The sequence below is a fragment of the Staurois parvus genome, unplaced genomic scaffold (assembly GCF_062004578.1).
Source record: "Staurois parvus isolate SC_StPar_1 unplaced genomic scaffold, SC_StPar_1.0 ptg000657l, whole genome shotgun sequence".
NCBI classification, from domain to species: Eukaryota; Metazoa; Chordata; class Amphibia; order Anura; family Ranidae; genus Staurois; species Staurois parvus.
In genome coordinates this window covers 5,524,313-5,542,513 of record NW_028318453.1, presented here as the reverse complement: position 1 = coordinate 5,542,513, position 18,201 = coordinate 5,524,313, and the positions used below count along the sequence as shown (strand labels likewise).

At 42.8% G+C, this 18,201-nt stretch overlaps 1 protein-coding gene across 1 annotated transcript in view; it reads right to left on the bottom strand.

Annotated features, from left to right (window-relative positions):
• Positions 1-8,812: 8,812 nt before the first annotated feature.
• The window catches only part of CCDC170 (coiled-coil domain containing 170), a 116,249-nt gene continuing 106,860 nt past the window's right edge, over positions 8,813-18,201 (bottom strand). The window contains exon 13 of the mRNA XM_089694283.1: positions 8,813-12,775. Within this exon, the coding sequence (XP_089550409.1) occupies positions 12,638-12,775 (138 nt within the window). The 3' untranslated portion in view covers positions 8,813-12,637. The remainder of the gene's footprint in view (positions 12,776-18,201) is intronic.

Here is an 18,201-nt window from a genome sequence, read left to right as displayed (position 1 = left end):
CAGTGTGTGAGGAGAATTGAAAGTGGCACATGGCAGAGTGTGGCGATGGAGACAGCAGCAATGGGAGGCCGTACAGGGACCCATGAGAGACTCTGGACCTGGCAGCAGCATGAGAAGGCGCTATAGGGGCCCATGGCAGATTAGGGGCCTGGCAGCAGCTATGGAAGGCCCGTAATCTGCCAGCACCCTATGACAAAAAATGGAACACACCAGCAGTGTGAGTAGACCTGAAAGTGGCACATGGCAGGGGCATGATTCATGGCGGATTTAGTCAGTTGTGTCAGGAACTGGTGGTTTGAAATCCAGACTAATCCACGCCTGATTCATTTTCACAAACGTGAGTCTCTCCACACTTTGGGTGGACAGTCGTGTCCTCCGCGGAGTTACAATACCTCCTGCCGCACTAAACACGCGCTCCGATGCCACGCTACTGGCCGGGCATGACAGCCTTTCAAGGGCAAATTCAGCTAGTTGGGGCCAAAGGTCAAGTCTCGTTGCCCAGTAGTCAAGGGGATTGTCTACCTCGGTTGGCAGGGTGCTGTCCAAGTAGGCCCAAGCCTGTTGTTTGAGGTCCTGCTCCAGGTCCACCTGATGCTGCTGCTGCTGCGTCTGGTTAGTAGTTTCCTCACTGCGCTGGTGAAGAAAGCTACTCATCATCGACTGCAGACTGAGGCAGCCGCTGCTGGTGGAGCTACCACTGCTCCTACCACCCCACCCCTCCCCTGCTGCCATGGCAGCGGAACGCGAGCGCACAGGGCCCACAGTGTCTGAGGATGGACATTGGCGCACAAAGGCAGAGACCAACTGACTACATAGGTGGTTTTTATAGTACGTTATTTTGGCCTCCCTCTCAGCAGGTGTGAAAAAGGCCACCATTTTTGAACGGTAGCGAGGGTCCAACAAGGTGGACAGCCAAAAGTCAACCCTCTGTCTGATGGTTATTATTCGGCTGTCGCTACGCAAGCAACCGAGCATGCTATGGGCCATTTGTGCCAAGGAATGCGAGGGACTCCCTGCCTCCATCTCCACAGCATACTGCCACGGTGCGTCTGGGTCCTCTGTCTCCTCCTCCTCCTCCTCTACCACATGCTCCTGCTCCTCCACTCCTGTCCGCTGAGTGGAAAAACCACCCATTTCACTCAATAATTCCTGAGCACAAATGTCCTCCTCTACCTCCTCCTCTTCTTCCTGTCCTGCCCCCACAGGGGTCATGTGGCGTTGAGATCTGTGCGCCACGTCTACCGCACCCTGACCAGCCATTGTTAACAGCATTTGTTCCAGGACGTGCAACAGAGGAATGACGTCGTTCATCCCATAGTCCTGGCGACTCACGAATAGTGTGGCCTCCTCAAAGGGCCTGAGCAAGCGGCAGGTGTCACGCATGAGCTGCCAATGGCTGACATCGAAGTTACACAGGGAGTACCTTTATCCGCTTGTAACATCAGGAAATCGGTGATGGCCTTTCGCTGTTTGTAAAGGCAGTCTAACATGTGTAGGTTTGAATTCCACCTTGTTGCAACGTCGCAGATCAGGCGATGCTGTGGAATTCCGTTCTGCCGCTGCAGCTCAAGGAGGGTGTGCTTTGCGGTGTAGGAATGGCTGAAATGCATGCAAAGTTTACGTGACATTTTAAGGATGTCTTGCAGTGGGATGGTGGATTTTAGGAACCGCTTGACAACCAGATTGAACACGACCTTCCTTGACGCAGAGCAGACACCATGTTCTTTCCGTTGTCGGTCAACATGGTTCCGATTTTCAGTTTGCGCGGAGACAGCCATCTGTCGATTTCTCTGTTCATTACACTGAGAAGTTCCTCCCCTGTGTGACTACGTTCGCCTGGACCTGGCAGCAGCATGAGGAGGCGGTACAGGGGCCCATGGCAGATTACGGGCCTGGCAGCAGCTATGGGAGGCCCGTAATTTGCCTGCACCCTATGACAAAAAATTCAACACACCAGCAGTGTGAGGAGACCTGAAAGTGGCACATGGCATGAGACACTGTGGACCTGGCAGCAGCATGAGGAGGCGGTACAGGGGCCCATGGCAGATTAGGAGCCTGGCAGCAGCTATGGGAGGCCCGTAATCTGCCAGCACCCTATGACAAAAAATGGAACACACCAGCAGTGTGTGAGGAGACCTGAAAGTGGCACATGGCAGAGTGTGGCGATGGAGACAGCAGCAATGGGAGGCCGTACAGGGACCCATGAGAGACTCTGGACCTGGCAGCAGCATGAGGAGGCGGTATAGGGGCCCATGGCAGATTAGGGGCCTGGCAGCAGCTATGGGAGGCCCGTAATCTGACAGCACCCTATGACAAAAAATGGAACACACCAGCAGTGTGAGGAGACCTGAAAGTGGCACATGGCAGAGTGTGGCGATGGAGACAGCAGCAATGGGAGGCCGTACAGGGACCCATGAGAGACTCTGGACCTGGCAGCAGCATGAGGAGGCGGTATAGGGGCCCATGGCAGATTAGGGGCCTGGCAGCAGCTATGGGAGGCCCGTAATCTGCCAGCACCCTATGTCAAAAAATTGAACACACCAGCAGTGTGTGAGGAGACCTGAAAGTGGCACATGGCAGAGTGTGGCGATGGAGACAGCAGCAATGGGAGGCCGTACAGGGACCCATGAGACACTCTGGACCTGGCAGCAGCATGAGGAGGAGGTACAGGGGCCCATGGCAGATTAGGGGCCTGGCAGCAGCTATGGGAGGCCCGTATTCTGCCAGCACCCTATGACAAAAAATGGAACACACCAGCAGTGTGAGGAAACCTGAAAGTGGCACATGGCATGAGACACTGTGGACCTGGCAGCAGCATGAGGAGGCGGTACAGGGGCCCATGGCAGATTAGGGGCCTGGCAGCAGCTATGGGAGGCCCGTAATCTGCCAGCACCCTATGACAAAAAATGGAACACACCAGCAGTGTGTGAGGAGACCTGAAAGTGGCACATGGCAGAGTGTGGCGATGGAGACAACCCACCGACTGTTTTGCTCGCTGCCAAGCTGCCACCCTCTTCTCCTGATGATGCGGAAGCAATAGCCTGATGACGACGAGGCTGCCAAGTGCGATCAGCCTCATCATCATCAATTAGGGTCTCCGCCTCACTACTAGCCCCCTCGGCTGCGTGTGGGTCAGGAGACAGACCTGTCTCTAGACCGGCTACCGAGCCACTCTCCTCGCCACTACTTCTTTGCCTGGCTGCTGAAGAGGCGGATGTCTCCCCCCGTTCCTGACCGCCCTCTGTTAGCTCTTCCTCACTGTACTGGATGACACCGGGAGCACTGGCCTCTGGCTGCGAATAATGCTGCCTCGACCCCTTCCTCTGCTGCCACGTCTGCTCGCTCCTAAAACATTGCCTCCTCTGCCACTCCTCTGCATGTTGTCTGACATACTCTTTAATTAAACGATTCTGTGTCCCTGAGTAACAATTCTGTGTCTGTCCCTGAGTAACAATTCTGTGTCCCTGAGTAACGTTTCTGTGGCCCTAAGTAACAGTTCTGTGGCCCTCAGTAACAATTCTGTGTCCCTCAGTAACAATTCTGTGTCCCTCAGTAACAATTCTGTGTCTGTCCCTGAGTAACAATTCTGTGTCCCTGAGTAACAATTCTGTGTCCCTGAGTAACAATTCTGTGTCCATCAGTAACAATTCTGTGTCCCTGAGTAACAATTCTGTGTCCCTGAGTAACAATTCAGTGTCCCTGAGTAACAATTCTGTGTCCCTCAGTAACATTTCTGTGTCCCTCAGTAACAATTCTGTGTCCCTGAGTAACAATTCTGTGTCTGTCCCTGAGTAACAATTCTGTGTCCCTAAGTAACGTTTCTGTGGCCCTAAGTAACGGTTCTGTGGCCCTCAGTAACAAATCTGTGTCCCTCAGTAACAATTCTGTGTCTGTCCCTGAGTAACAATTCTGTGTCCCTAAGTAACGTTTCTGTGTCCCTAAGTAACGTTTCTGTGGCCCTAAGTAACGATTCTGTGGCCCTAAGTAATGTTTCTGTGGCCCTAAGTAACGTTTCTGTGGCCCTAAGTAACAGTTCTGTGGCCCTCAGTAACAGTTCTGTGACCCTCAGTAACAATTCTGTGTCCCTCAGTAACAATTCTGTGTCTGTCCCTGAGTAACAATTCTGTGTCCCTAAGTAACGTTTCTGTGGCCCTAAGTAACGGTTCTGTGGCCCTCAGTAACAATTCTGTGTCCCTCAGTAACAATTCTGTGTCTGTCCCTAAGTAACAATTCTGTGGCCCTAAGTAACGTTTCTGTGGCCCTAAGTAACGTTTCTGTGGCCCTAAGTAATGTTTCTGTGGCCCTCAGTAACAATTCTGTATCCCTCAGTAACAATTCTGTGTCTGTCCCTGAGTAACAATTCTGTGTCCCTAAGTAACAATTCTGTGGCCCTAAGTAAAGTTTCTGTGGCCCTAAGTAACATTTCTCTGGACCTAAGTAACGATTCTGTGGCCCTAAGTAACGTTTCTGTGGCCCTCAGTAACAAATCTGTGTCCCTCAGTAACAATTCTGTGTCTGTTCCTAAGTAACAATTCTGTGGCCCTAAGTAACGTTTCTGTGGCCCTAAGTAACGGTTCTGTGTCCCTCAGTAACAATTCTGTATCCCTCAGTAACAATTCTGTGTCTGTCCCTGAGTAACAATTCTGTGGCCCTAAGTAACGTTTCTGTGGCCCTAAGTAACGTTTCTGTGGCCCTAAGTAACGATTCTGTGGCCCTAAGTAACGTTTCTGTGGCCCTCAGTAACAAATCTGTGTCCCTCAGTAACAATTCTGTGTCTGTCCCTAAGTAACAATTCTGTGGCCCTAAGTAACGTTTCTGTGGCCCTAAGTAACGGTTCTGTGGCCCTAAGTAACGATTCTGTGGCCCTAAGTAACGTTTCTGTGGCCCTAAGTAACGTTTCTGTGGCCCTCAGTAACAAATCTGTGTCCCTCAGTAACAATTCTGTGTCTGTCCCTAAGTAACAATTCTGTGGCCCTAAGTAACTTTTCTGTGGCCCTAAGTAACGGTTCTGTGGCCCTCAGTAACAATTCTGTGTCCCTCAATAACAATTCTGTGTCTGTCCCTAAGTAACAATTCTGTGGCCCTAAGTAACGTTTCTGTGGCCCTAAGTAACGTTTCTGTGGCCCTAAGTAACGATTCTGTGGCCCTCAGTAACAATTCTGTATCCCTCAGTAACAATTCTGTGTCTGTCCCTGAGTAACAATTCTGTGTCCCTAAGTAACGTTTCTGTGGCCCTAACTAACGATTCTGTGGCCCTAAGTAACGTTTCTGTGGCCCTAAGTAACGTTTCTGTGGCCCTCAGTAACAATTCTGTGTCCCTCAGTAACAATTCTGTGTCTGTCCCTAAGTAACAATTCTGTGGCCCTAAGTAACGTTTCTGTGGCCCTAAGTAACGGTTCTGTGGCCCTAAGTAACAATTCTGTGTCCCTCAATAACAATTGTGTGTCTGTCCCTAAGTAACGATTCTGTGGCCCTAAGTAACGATTCTGTGGCCCTCAGTAACAAATCTGTGTCCCTCAGTAACAATTCTGTGTCTGTCCCTAAGTAACAATTCTGTGGCCCTAAGTAACGTTTCTGTGGCCCTAAGTAACGGTTCTGTGGCCCTCAGTAACAATTCTGTGTCCCTCAATAACAATTATGTGTCTGTCCCTAAGTAACAATTCTGTGGCCCTAAGTAACGTTTCTGTGGCCCTAAGTAACGATTCTGTGGCCCTCAATAACAAATCTGTGTCCCTCAGTAACAATTCTGTGTCTGTCCCTAAGTAACAATTCTGTGGCCCTAAGTAACGATTCTGTGGCCCTCATTAACAAATCTGTGTCCCTCAGTAACAATTCTGTCTGTCCCTAAGTAACAATTCTGTGGCCCTAAGTAACGTTTCTGTGGCCCTAAGTAACGATTCTGTGGCCCTCAGTAACAATTCTGTATCCCTCAGTAACAATTCTGTCTGTCCTTGAGTAACAATTCTGTGTCCCTAAGTAACGTTTCTGTGGCCCTAAGTAACGTTTCTGTGGCCCTAAGTAACGATTCTGTGGCCCTAAGTAACGTTTCTGTGGCCCTAAGTAACATTTCTGTGGCCCTCAGTAACAATTCTGTGTCCCTCAATAACAATTCTGTGTCTGTCCCTAAGTAACAATTCTGTGGCCCTAAGTAACGTTTCTGTGGCCCTAAGTAACGATTCTGTGGCCCTCAGTAACAAATCTGTGTCCCTCAGTAACAATTCTGTGTCTGTCCCTAAGTAACAATTCTGTGGCCCTAAGTAACGTTTCTGTGGCCCTAAGTAACGATTCTGTGGCCCTCAGTAACAATTCTGTATCCTTCAGTAACAATTCTGTCTGTCCCTGAGTAACGATTCTGTGGCCCTAAGTAACGTTTCTGTGGCCCTAAGTAACGTTTTTGTGGCCCTTAGTAACAATTCTGTGTCCCTCAATAACAATTCTGTGTCTGTCCCTAAGTAACAATTCTGTGGTCCTAAGTAACGTTTCTGTGGCCCTAAATAACGATTCTGTGGCCCTCAGTAACAAATCTGTGTCCCGCACTAACAATTCTGTGTCTGTCCCTAAGTAACAATTCTGTGGCCCTAAGTAACGATTCTGTGGCCCTCAGTAACAAATCTGTGTCCCTCAGTAACAATTCTGTGTCTGTCCCTAAGTAACAATTCTGTGGCCCTAAGTAACGTTTCTGTGGCCCTAAGTAACGATTCTGTGGCCCTCAGTAACAAATCTGTGTCCCTCAGTAACAATTCTGTGTCTGTCCCTAAGTAACAATTCTGTGGCCCTAAGTAACGATTCTGTGGCCCTCAGTAACAAATCTGTGTCCCTCAGTAACAATTCTGTGTCTGTCCCTAAGTAACAATTCTGTGGCCCTAAGTAACGTTTCTGTGGCCCTAAGTAACGATTCTGTGGCCCTCAGTAACAATTCTGTATCCCTCAGTAACAATTCTGTCTGTCCCTGAGTAACAATTCTGTGTCCCTAAGTAACGTTTCTGTGGCCCTAACTAACGATTCTGTGGCCCTAAGTAACGTTTCTGTGGCCCTAACTAATGTTTCTGTGGCCCTAAGTAACGATTCTGTGGCCCTCAGTAACAAATCTGTGTCCCTCAGTAACAATTCTGTGTCTGTCCCTAAGTAACAATTCTGTGGCCCTAAGTAACGTTTCTGTGGCCCTAAGTAACGATTCTGTGGCCCTCAGTAACAATTCTGTATCCCTCAGTAACAATTCTGTCTGTCCCTGAGTAACAATTCTGTGTCCCTAAGTAACGTTTCTGTGGCCCTAACTAACGTTTCTGTGTCCCTAAGTAACGTTTCTCTGTCCCTAACTCTCTCCCTGCATACAGCCAGCTCTGCCTCTGTTGAATGACTGGAGGCAAATGGAGAATTCTAAAATGGCCGCCATTTATAGCTCGACCATTACACTGTGCTGGCTGGCTGCTGATTGGCTAATGCGATCACATGTCATGAATGAATGCATTATGGGTCAGCGCGCCTTGTCTGCGCGCCTTCCCAGACATCCCCGCTCCGTCGCCGCACATGTCGCCGCCATTTTAGGAAAAATTTCGATTCGCGCATCCGAAGTCTGCTTATTTTCGGATTCGATGCGAATCAAAATTTTCCTAATATTCGAAACGAATTCCACTACGCCTACTTCGATTCGCTCATCTCTAATAGGGAGGTGTGCTTTGTACAGGTTTCTTTCTGTGTTGAGTCTGGAGCGCTGCCACCCCTGTCTGTGCATGCTCCTGCCATTTATGCAGGGAAATGTTTTGAGTTTACGCAGCTTCCCTTTTTCTCCTCAGCAAACACAGCCCCTCATGACAGTACTGATGAATGCCTCGTGGGGCGGCAGCTGCATGTTTGACAGTGGCTCCTACAGTGACCTCGCTCTCAGATACAAAGCAGAGCAACAGTGAGCAGCAGTCTGCAGGACATGTTGAACCTTCTTCTTAGCACCGACCACATATCAGGCCACACAATGTGGAGAGAAAGGAGAGAGATGACATGACCTTAACAAAGAAGGTAGAAACTACAGTATGTACTTTCAATGATTTCAGGGTTCCAATATACTGACCATTTGGTTACTTTAATTATTCACTGACTATTTGGCTAAAGTGGTGTAAATAGATTTACTGACATAAAGCATTTATGCCTCTTCACAAGAAGCTAGCTAACCAGCAACCTGCACACAAGTCCCAAATGTCACTACAGGCAGTCCCCAGGTTATGAACAAGATCTGTAGGTTTGAATTTGTATGTAAAGTGGAACAGGTAAATATTTTTAAGTGTAACTCCAGCCAAAAAATTATTTTGGATAGCATAGGGAAAGGTTAACTGGCCATGCGGGATTGTTAACAGGTCCGCCAGTCAGTAGGTGGCAGTGAGCAACAAGATGGCTGCCTGGTGGTTTCTGGGACCAGCGTGATGTCATGCTGCCTCCGTTCTTAAGTATGACTTGTATGTAAATTGCCTGTTTGTAACAGGCAGTTTGGGGACTGCCTGTTCATTAATTGGTTCCCTAATACATTTAGACACTGAAAGGTGCAAAAACAACATGATTTTCGCCTATTTGCATACTCCTTCAATTCTACTATTCTTAATGAATTACTGAACATGCCTGATGCCGAAGTGTTCTCAAATTATACCTCATATCCAGTTATACTGGATTTATTCAAACACATAATATACAAGTTACAATGCTATCTTCATATTTCGTATATCGTAAATCTTTTCAAGACCACCTTTATTTCTCTTAAGTTATATGACTACATTTATATTGCAAAGGTACGTATGATACATATTCTGCTACAATGAAACATTCATTCTGTTTTAAATGTTGAATTTTTATTTGAAAAAAATTGACTTGTCACAATTACATTTTATAAGACATTATATAAAGCTACAAATCCGATTGCACATACAACTCTAAAGAAACCAAAGCTGGAAATCCTTTATTGTTCCTTTTGTTCAATCACTACTTTGTTAAAGGTAATAAAGCTGAGTTGTGGTGGTATCATTATTGGGTTCCATGAAAATAGATTTTATTTCTGTCGAAACTCTTCTGGGTTCACAGAATTAAACCAGAAGGCCTGAACTGATAATGTCTACATGAGCATGCTGGAAGCCATTTTGTTCTGTATATTCTATCAGTATATAAGGTTTCTCAACAAAGATTCCAAAGTTGCTACAGCTTATGTTCCCAGGTTATAAATTTGGGGGGTATGGTTGTAACAGACAGCTGCAAGATAAAGACTAGGCATCATACAAAGTTGTAAGATTAATGGACGAGATCATGTCAGGATTGAACAAAGGACAAAAGAACTGTTCACAATATTTTTTTTTTCTCCATGAACCTCTGGAAAAAGAGCGCATATTAAACTTTACATTGCATATGGTGTTATTATTATTTGACAGAAATATTTTAACCAAAAATGTCAATTGTATTATCATTAGTATTGAATGAAGTGAATACTTCCTTACTTAAGTAGTTCAGGTTTTATATTACTATATTCTATTCCATATACATATATATTTTATCTATATTAATTGGTTTTAACAATAAATACACATTGGTGTATATTATGGATATTACGTTTTTAACATTATAATTAATTAAGTTTATGCTACAGAAAATGTGCGATAATAAGAAACCTCAGTATTATATCTCAACAAATGTTTGTTAGATATATAAGTAATTTTTTTTTCTCCAGAATCACTTAGGTAATACATTATTTTAAGTGACACGGGTTCCAATCTGTCTAAACCAACCCTGTCAGAAGAACAGTTATCTCTTAATTTAGAGAGCCAGGGTTAAAGGTCAACTTTTGACATGACTCAGAAGGGGTGTCAGAAAAATCCCAAATCATTCTTAATCCTATACTGCCCCCTTCAGGTAATTGGGATCATTTCGTAAAGAAAATGACACCCAGTGTGAGGGCATGACTAGGCGAGATAAGCTTTGCCCACCTAGGTTTTTGGGGGGATAAAAATTAGCACATCACATCACAAGACAAGACAAGAGACATGGGATAACAGATGGACACAGACACACCCTAAAGTGAGCTGAAGGAAAGTTGATATCATTTGACACCATAGAATCCATATTGGTAACTATAACTTTCATTTTTCTTCAGATAATTGGTATTCGCCTTATATTTCTAGCTAAACTGTTTAGTCTGAAAACGGTTATGGTTAGCACAGGAGTATAAATTAATTTCATTTCAACTCTCTTGGGGAAATATTTTATTTTAAATATCCCTGAAGCTAATTTTAGCTTATATTCAATGGTTTAGCTGGGCATATATGTGACAAAGTAGACAACTTAGTGGAACAGTTGATCTTGACCTCCGATAGATTCTAAGTTTATTGGATTGGCCTGTGTATGGTATTCTAAATCAATTCATGCCAAGGTACACATTGAACTTTGAATATCTGGTTGCACAGAGATCATGTGGTCAATTTGCATAGCTGTTGTCACATGCTGCTGAGTTACTGAAAGTTTCCTTGACTGCATTTCTAGGCAGTTGATTCTAATTCATTAATATTAAAAAAATAATTGCTGATTTAAATTTCTAACCATTATTTTGGATTTGATCATTGTACTGTTATTTTGAATTGTTTATTATTTATCATCACCTATTATATTTCATTACCATTTTGCACTGATTTTTTTGTTATTAATAAATATATATTTTTGCACATTATTGCTTTTTATTTCTTCTTCAATTTATCACAAGTAAAGAAAATTAGTAGGAAATCTCTTTAATTCCAGATCCCCGACTGTCTTCATAAATTGTATATTGATTATTTTCTCAGAACTAAAGTTCTGACATGTCCTTAATGAATACTAATATTTTTATGTATAAAATGTCCATATTGTTCCTGAGAAAAAGAGTTCTGGAAGCAAAAGCATTCTATGACTTTGGTGAGCTATTTTAAACTGATGTTTTATCTTTGTTCTTAGCTTTGTTCTACTTGACTCTTGTACTTACAACATGTAATAAAGTTCTTGTAGGGAAACATGCCTGTAGTTTCAAATAAGTGTCTGAAATAAGTAATGAAGGTACAAAAAAAAAGATTGGGAGATGAGATTGTAGGACTGCTCAGCCCCTCACTGCAAGATGTATGACACTGGGTCGTTGCACAATGATTTCGATAGAGGGGTATGCATCCACTTGCCCACAGGAAGCAGTTTAGAGGACGTTGGTCTTTAAGTTTAACCTTTCTACATAATCACTGCAGGTCGAACTTTACTATTCACTTCAAAATGAGAGCAAAGTACCATGTCAAAGTCTCAAGTCAGACATAACAAATATATCAGTCATGGGTGGATGATAGTGACTTGAAACACCATTATATTTCCCAAGGGTTATAGGACTGTGTTCACTCCAGCAATGTTGCTGGCTCCAAATACATAACACTGCAGCCACTGGAAAACCAAACTGCAGTACCACCTCCTAGCAGAGTTCTCATTTTTGTTCGATTGGGAAATTAACATTTTGCAGCCCCTTGGCAAAGTAGTAGTTGTAGAATCATCAAAGTAAGTTTTTATACCAACACTGTTAGGATTTGTTCCCAGAGGCTCCTGGCGCTGAGTGAGGTTAGAATACAGAGGCAAGGATATTTATTGTTAGAGTCAGGATAGCTTTTAGAATTAAGATTTGGGCAGGATGGATTGCACTCTCAGGCAGCACTACAAAAAAATAATTATAGCATAACCAAAAGTAAAACGTTTTTTTAAGTCTTGCATAGAGTCAAGAGGGATTAGAACACTGGTCAGGTTTTTATTTTTATCTGTGCCCTAATTACAAAGAATCGCCCTCTCAATTTTTCCCATTTTCCGTTATCACTGAGCATAAATATAGAACAAAGTCACAATTTTTTTTCACAATTTTTGGGATGTCAACATAACAGCAATAGAAGGAGTAGAAATCTTCCAAGAGGGATACTAGCTGTGGTGACTCTAATAACTCTTTAGAGTGTTTTCCTATCGATTCCTGATTTGTCTATGGAACAGGAAGTGAAGGAAAATCCCCCTTTTGGAGCACAAATGGAAAAAAAGCTGACAGTGGTTCTGCTTTAATTCTACTTTAAAGTGGTTCTAAAGGTAGAAGGTTTTTTCTGCCTTTAGGTAAAAAACATTCTGTGTGCTGCTCCCACCAAAGTCTCCCCTAATACTTACCCGAGCCCCCTGTTGATCCAGCAATGTGCATGAGAGCCTCGGCTGTCTCAGGACTCCCTCTGCTCATTGGCTGAGACAGCAACGGGAGCCATTGGCTGTCAATCACAGTCAGTGAACCAATGAGGAGAGTGGAATATTAGTTGAGTGGACTCTCCTTTTCAGTACTACTTACTTTCATTAATAAAGCATTATTTATTGTATGAGCATCTGTCTATAAGTTACAAGCAGTCATTAGCTATTCTATGTTATCATAGTTAAAACCTAAACGCAAAACCCAAAATGTTGGCATTATTTAATACTATATAGCATTCAAACCTAACATGATCTAATTTTTTTCAATAAAAAAAATATGCTCTTGAAGTAAATTTGGCAAAACAGTTTATGAAATTAAATCAGATTTTCAGCTGCAAAATGTAAATTAGAACTATGAAAATATATCTTTCCATCGTGTGATATCAATATCTTCTCATGCACAGGAAACGACATGATGATGGCGGGAATGGACCAGTCCTTCAAGCCTTTTAATAATTTCATAATCTGGTAGCGCTAAATCATTTACATTCAGTCCCAACAAATGAGACACCACTTCCCGAAAATCTATTAGCTGTAAAAACATAAAGAAGGAGAATTAAAACAATGTTAAAGCGTGAAATATTTACAGAAGAGCATGCTCTTTGCTTCAAGGTAAGCTATAAATCAAAATTCTCTATTCCCAGAGCGTTAATTTACAACTGTGTGAACTACACTTAATGCACATTTTTTTGATGTGTTGTATTATGTGTTGATATGGGTTCAGGGTCTATTAGTAATGGGTAAGCCCAAAATACATGCATTAAAACGTGCTTGTGTAAGTGAGCAGCTAGCCTTAGGCTTCATGTACATGAGCATACCCTGACTGCTGGCCGCAGAAAACCGCAAAACGCAGCAGAACCTTGGCAACTGCATTTTTGCCCCAGTTTTGCCATGTTTTGCGTTTCCCATGGTCAGTGGTCAAAACGTTCCTATCCTGAATGTGATTCTTCCACGTTCAGGAGAGGGAGGTTTAACCTCACCTAAACACGGCAGCTCCTAAACTCTGCTGAAAGCCTATGTGTACATGGACACCTAGGCTTTAATGGAGTTGAGTTTAGGAGCTTTGGCAAAAAAATGCCAAAAGCTCCTAAACTCAAGTTTAGGGGCTGCTCATGTACATAAAGCCTTAATGGAGACCATTTTTGGGAAAGGATGCTTTCATTGTTACATATTCTGCAATTGCTAGTTTCCTGGCTGTTTTTTTTACCCACTTGCTTGAGTACTTTGTACTTGCCTGGAACAAGTATTCAAATATTGATGTCTGATTTTTCTTTTACTTTACAGTATGAACACCTGTTCCAAGTCAGTGGGGTGGATTTACTAAAGCAGACATGCTCAATCTGTGGTCTGTTGATGTGGCCCATGACCTCAAACCTATGACAACCCACATAGCCTCCTACTGAATGATTGCTGGTCCTTTATAATCCCGTCGGCCGTCATACACAAACTGCTATTGCAGCTATCTTCCCACTTTTCCCTTTTCTTCCTAACACACAGAGACACAGGAAGAGGAGCCTTTAGCCGATTTGTTACATCAAGTGGCATCCATACAGAGGTTCTGAAGGTGGATTCTCATAATTGTGTGATCAACTTGGTGTCATTTCAAGAGCATGTGAGAGCATTATAAGTCAATTTATCTTTTCTTACTAAAGTTTATTTTAGTACTAGAGCATGTGCGTCCCTGGGCTGTTTTTTTTTTATTTTTGTTTAGATTGCCCACAGTCCTTGTTTTGGGAAACACTGGCTCAGAGATGTTTTGGCTAGTCATGCCTGAGCACAAGATTGGGATTAATGGTGGTCTAGTTAATAAAAAAAAAGATAAAAATTCTAAATTCGGAACCATTTCATTGTAGCCCATGACTGGTTACCAAACCACTTAAGTGGCCTGCACTCTTCAAACCCGGTACTAAAGGCAAATAGGCTGTTCACTTTGCAAAGGAATTATTTCTATGCTCTTTCTAGGTCAGCTATTTCAACAGGAAGGATGAGCTTGGACTGGAGAGAGTCCAGAGAAGGACAACAAAGCTAACAAGGGGGCTGGAGGACCACAGTTATGACTGCAAATATTAAACTTATTTTTCCTGGAGAAGAGGCACTTAGGAAGGGACATAATCACAATATAAACACCTTAAAATGGTGGCATTGGAAGAAAACTATTTAGCCTAAAGTCTCTAAAGAGGACACAGGGCCACACAATGAAGTTGGACAAGAGGTGGTTCAATCTTAAACTGTGAAAAGGGTTCTTTTACGGTTAGGGTGGTAAGGATGTGGAACTCCCTCCCACAGTTGGTGGTGTCAGCGGGGAGTGAAGATGAATTAAAAAAACTTTTAGCTGTGCTTCTAAAATATGGAAAATGGCAGTGACATAAACACATACACACAGGTACTCAGGTTGAACTGGATGCACTAATGTCTTTATTCAACCTTACCACCTATGTAAATATGACTCCTGTTACATTTGTATAGATTTTTCCACCAAAGACCTTGATGGTATAAATCATAAAACCATTGTTATATCTCAATAAAGAAATCTAAAAAAATATTGTATGTGTTTTTTTAAAAGAATATAGAGGAAGATCAAATCACAGTTAAGCCTTGCATACAAAAATGAAAACTAACAAGAGTATAGCAAGAGCAAATAAGTAATCTTTCTTTGTAGAAAACACCCTTAATAATTCAGAGCGATAAATAAATATCTGTATATAACAATATATTTGCTCATATATAGTCCTCTACAATTTAAATTAAAAACTGCCATAAGCAAAAAGGTATTTTTTTGTCAGCTAGTACCAATAATGTCTATATTATATTACATAAAAATCAGATAATCCTTCAACATTGAATAAAGCAATCATATAGTACAGATGAAGGTTACATGCCTTGTATTATATCACTGCAGCTTTCCACAGTCCTCCTTGAGTAAGAACTTACTGAACTGTTCTCTTCATTGCGGCAAGGTACATTTTGTTTGTTTATTGTAACTAGTTTTTTGCTTCCACCATGTTCTGGTAATGTGTTGAAACCCAGCTTATGGCCCTCAAGAGGTTCCCGACTTTATTTCAGGAGGGTTGCTGTGGCAACACAGAGTTGCCCACCATCCATTAAGCAGTAGACAGTGCAGCTAAACATATTAACATCATTACCTAAATGCAACAGCAAAACAAATTATAGCAGCCTACTAAACGGTGTTATGTATGCCATCACTCGCCACAGCACCTTGCAGTTTGCTGTTGTATTCAATTTTCAAAATATTTTGGTGGGTGAAGAAAGAGATCATTTTTTCATGTTTTCTGAAGTCGTGGGATTAAAATTGTTGTTCTTGAGAAAACCCCAAACCAGCTAAAAGGCTACAGAAAGAAGTAGTTGTATTGCTTTTGACCTATGTTTCCTGTTGACAGATGTAGCTTACATCAGTGGCAGAGCAGAAAAATATTTCAGACAGACTGGTCAGTGGTTAGGGTGTTCTTTTGCAACAGTGGTTTTGATATGAGTCAGTTGGTCTTAAGCAGAAGATGGCACTGTGTGATGGCTGATAGAAATGATGGTGGGAAGAACACTAATGTTAGTTTAATATTCCCTGGCATGTGGCACAGGCTTGCCTGAGGCACACAGTCTAAACACCAGCTGGTCTTTACCAGGGATCATGATAATGAAAATGGCCTGGAGCCCTTTGGGCCCCCAGAACTCTTTATTACAGGTTGGTACCAGGTCACGGCCCCTTAGGATCGCACCACCAAAGGATTCATGAGGACAGCAATTCCATGGTATGGACATTGTACTCTAAAGGATGGAAAAGGGAATAGTGAGGTCCAGGAAAGGGTCAAGGCAGGCCACACTCAACAAAGTAGTTAGTTTCAGTCAGAGAACAAGGCAAGCAGCAAACTATAGAGTAGTCTGATCAAACTGGGTCAATAACAGTCAAGCAATATCACAAATATGTATTATAGCTCTTTGTAAGAAGGTGTAGGTAGTGAGGAAACACAGCCTTCAAGGGCTGGAGCTGAAAAGACCTTTTGTTCAGCAGACCTGTCCAGGGTTGCTTCAGAGAACTTTGGAGGTTCTGGAGGAGATTCTGGAAGTACCATATGAAGTACTGACAGGGATTCTAAAGTGCCATTCATGGCTGGGGCAAGCAGAGAAGCTGCTATATCAATTAGTAGGGGTTTCAGGACATGCCTAAATCTGACAAACCAATGCAACAGTCAAGCAGCAAAAGACTACATGTCTCTGAAACTACTGTACATGCAACAGAACAACCCCACATGTCTTTGGAACTTCAGGTAATAGAATAATCTTGCAGAAACTAGCCTTGTAATACTGCAAGACGCAGATAAGCTACACAGCTGATCTATGGCAACTAAAGTAAAAAAAAAAGGTTAGTTTCACTTGTGGGGTGGTTGACGACAGTGATAGTGAAAAGACTAAACCTGTAAGAAGAATTTTAAATGTAGCAAGATGTGAGACACGTGTGGCAATTCTAAACCAGCATCCCTGTTCGCAATGTCCTGTGTGTTCCTAGTCTAAAACCTTAGATGTAGCCATTTAAAGAGAGGAGGGAAAGAGCTGAGTGAGTAGCTTCTCTTACTTATTCAATGGTATGTGTACATTTCAGTTTGAGCTATTGAGTTCTGTAAACAGGCAATGGGAGATGATAAAAATCGAAAAGCATGTAAAAAGTCATTTAAAGCTCTACCTTATGGCGGGAATAAGAATATATAATATTCATACTGCAATAGTTCATGTTTAGCTATCTAAAAGATGAATGTAATAAATAGATAATACATGTAATAGTAATTTTAGTATAGATCAAAAAGCAAATATATACAAAACCATCATACATTTACTTTGCATCTAAATCTACTATTAATCGACTACAATATGTATAAAATACTCAATATGTACAGAATCCTCACTAGGTCTGGTACAAATGTCCATATTACCCCTATCCTGGTGTCTTTGCACTGGTTACCCATCAGGTTTCGCATAGATGTTAAAACCCTCTTGCTCACCTATAAGGCTCTTTATGGCTTGGCACCCCATTATCTGTCTGACTTTTATCAACCTTCTCCTCCCCTCGTAACCTCCACTCCTCAAATTCTGATCTTCTGTGTGTTTCCCCCCTACTCACCTACATTCGACAGGAAACAGAGGCTTCTCCTGCTATGCTCCAAAACTCTGGAATTCACTTCCAAAGAACACCAGAGAGTCATATTCTCGAAACTCTATCAAATCAAATCTAAAAACTTTTTTCTTTAGACAAACTTTCACATAATTGTCCCTTTTTTTTCTTTGTTTTATTCTGTGTATTTCTTGTGTTTTCTTTGTAAACCGCTTTAAAGAAGCTACCTTTAAAGGCGCTATATAAAATAAAGTTTTTTATTATAAGTTTATTATTATTATTATTTAAAGTATATCTAACCCCCCCCCCAAAAAAAAAAAAGTGAATACATTGTAGTGTAGTAGTCTTTAGATGAGGTGCTTGCATTAGATACTTTTTTCAGGCTGTGAACAACACACTTCCTGTACTGCAGGGGTGCTCAACCCATGACTCACAGGCCACTGATTTGGCCCACGACCTCAAACCAGACAAGTGCATGCCTGGAGTCGGCATCCTGTTGATTTTGATCTGGGCTTGCCAACTTGCCATCCCAGAGCATCACAATGCATTGAGTTGGCACCAGCAGCAGAGGAAGCTGGCATCTGTGGAGGGAGCAGGAGCCGCATAAGCCGATGCTTCCTCTGTAACTGCATTGAGCCATACACTTCTATTACACCCTGTTTGGTGCGCTCTCTGAAAGTGCCCCACACTCGCAAGATATAATAGAAGTCCGTGGCAAATTGCAGCTAACCCGCAGGAAGCCATAGGTGCATTGCGCTACACCCACGAATCAGTGTGAAAGCAGCGCATCACTGTGAAATCAGCCTCATAGGGGGCTCAGGACAGTAAGGGCTCATTTA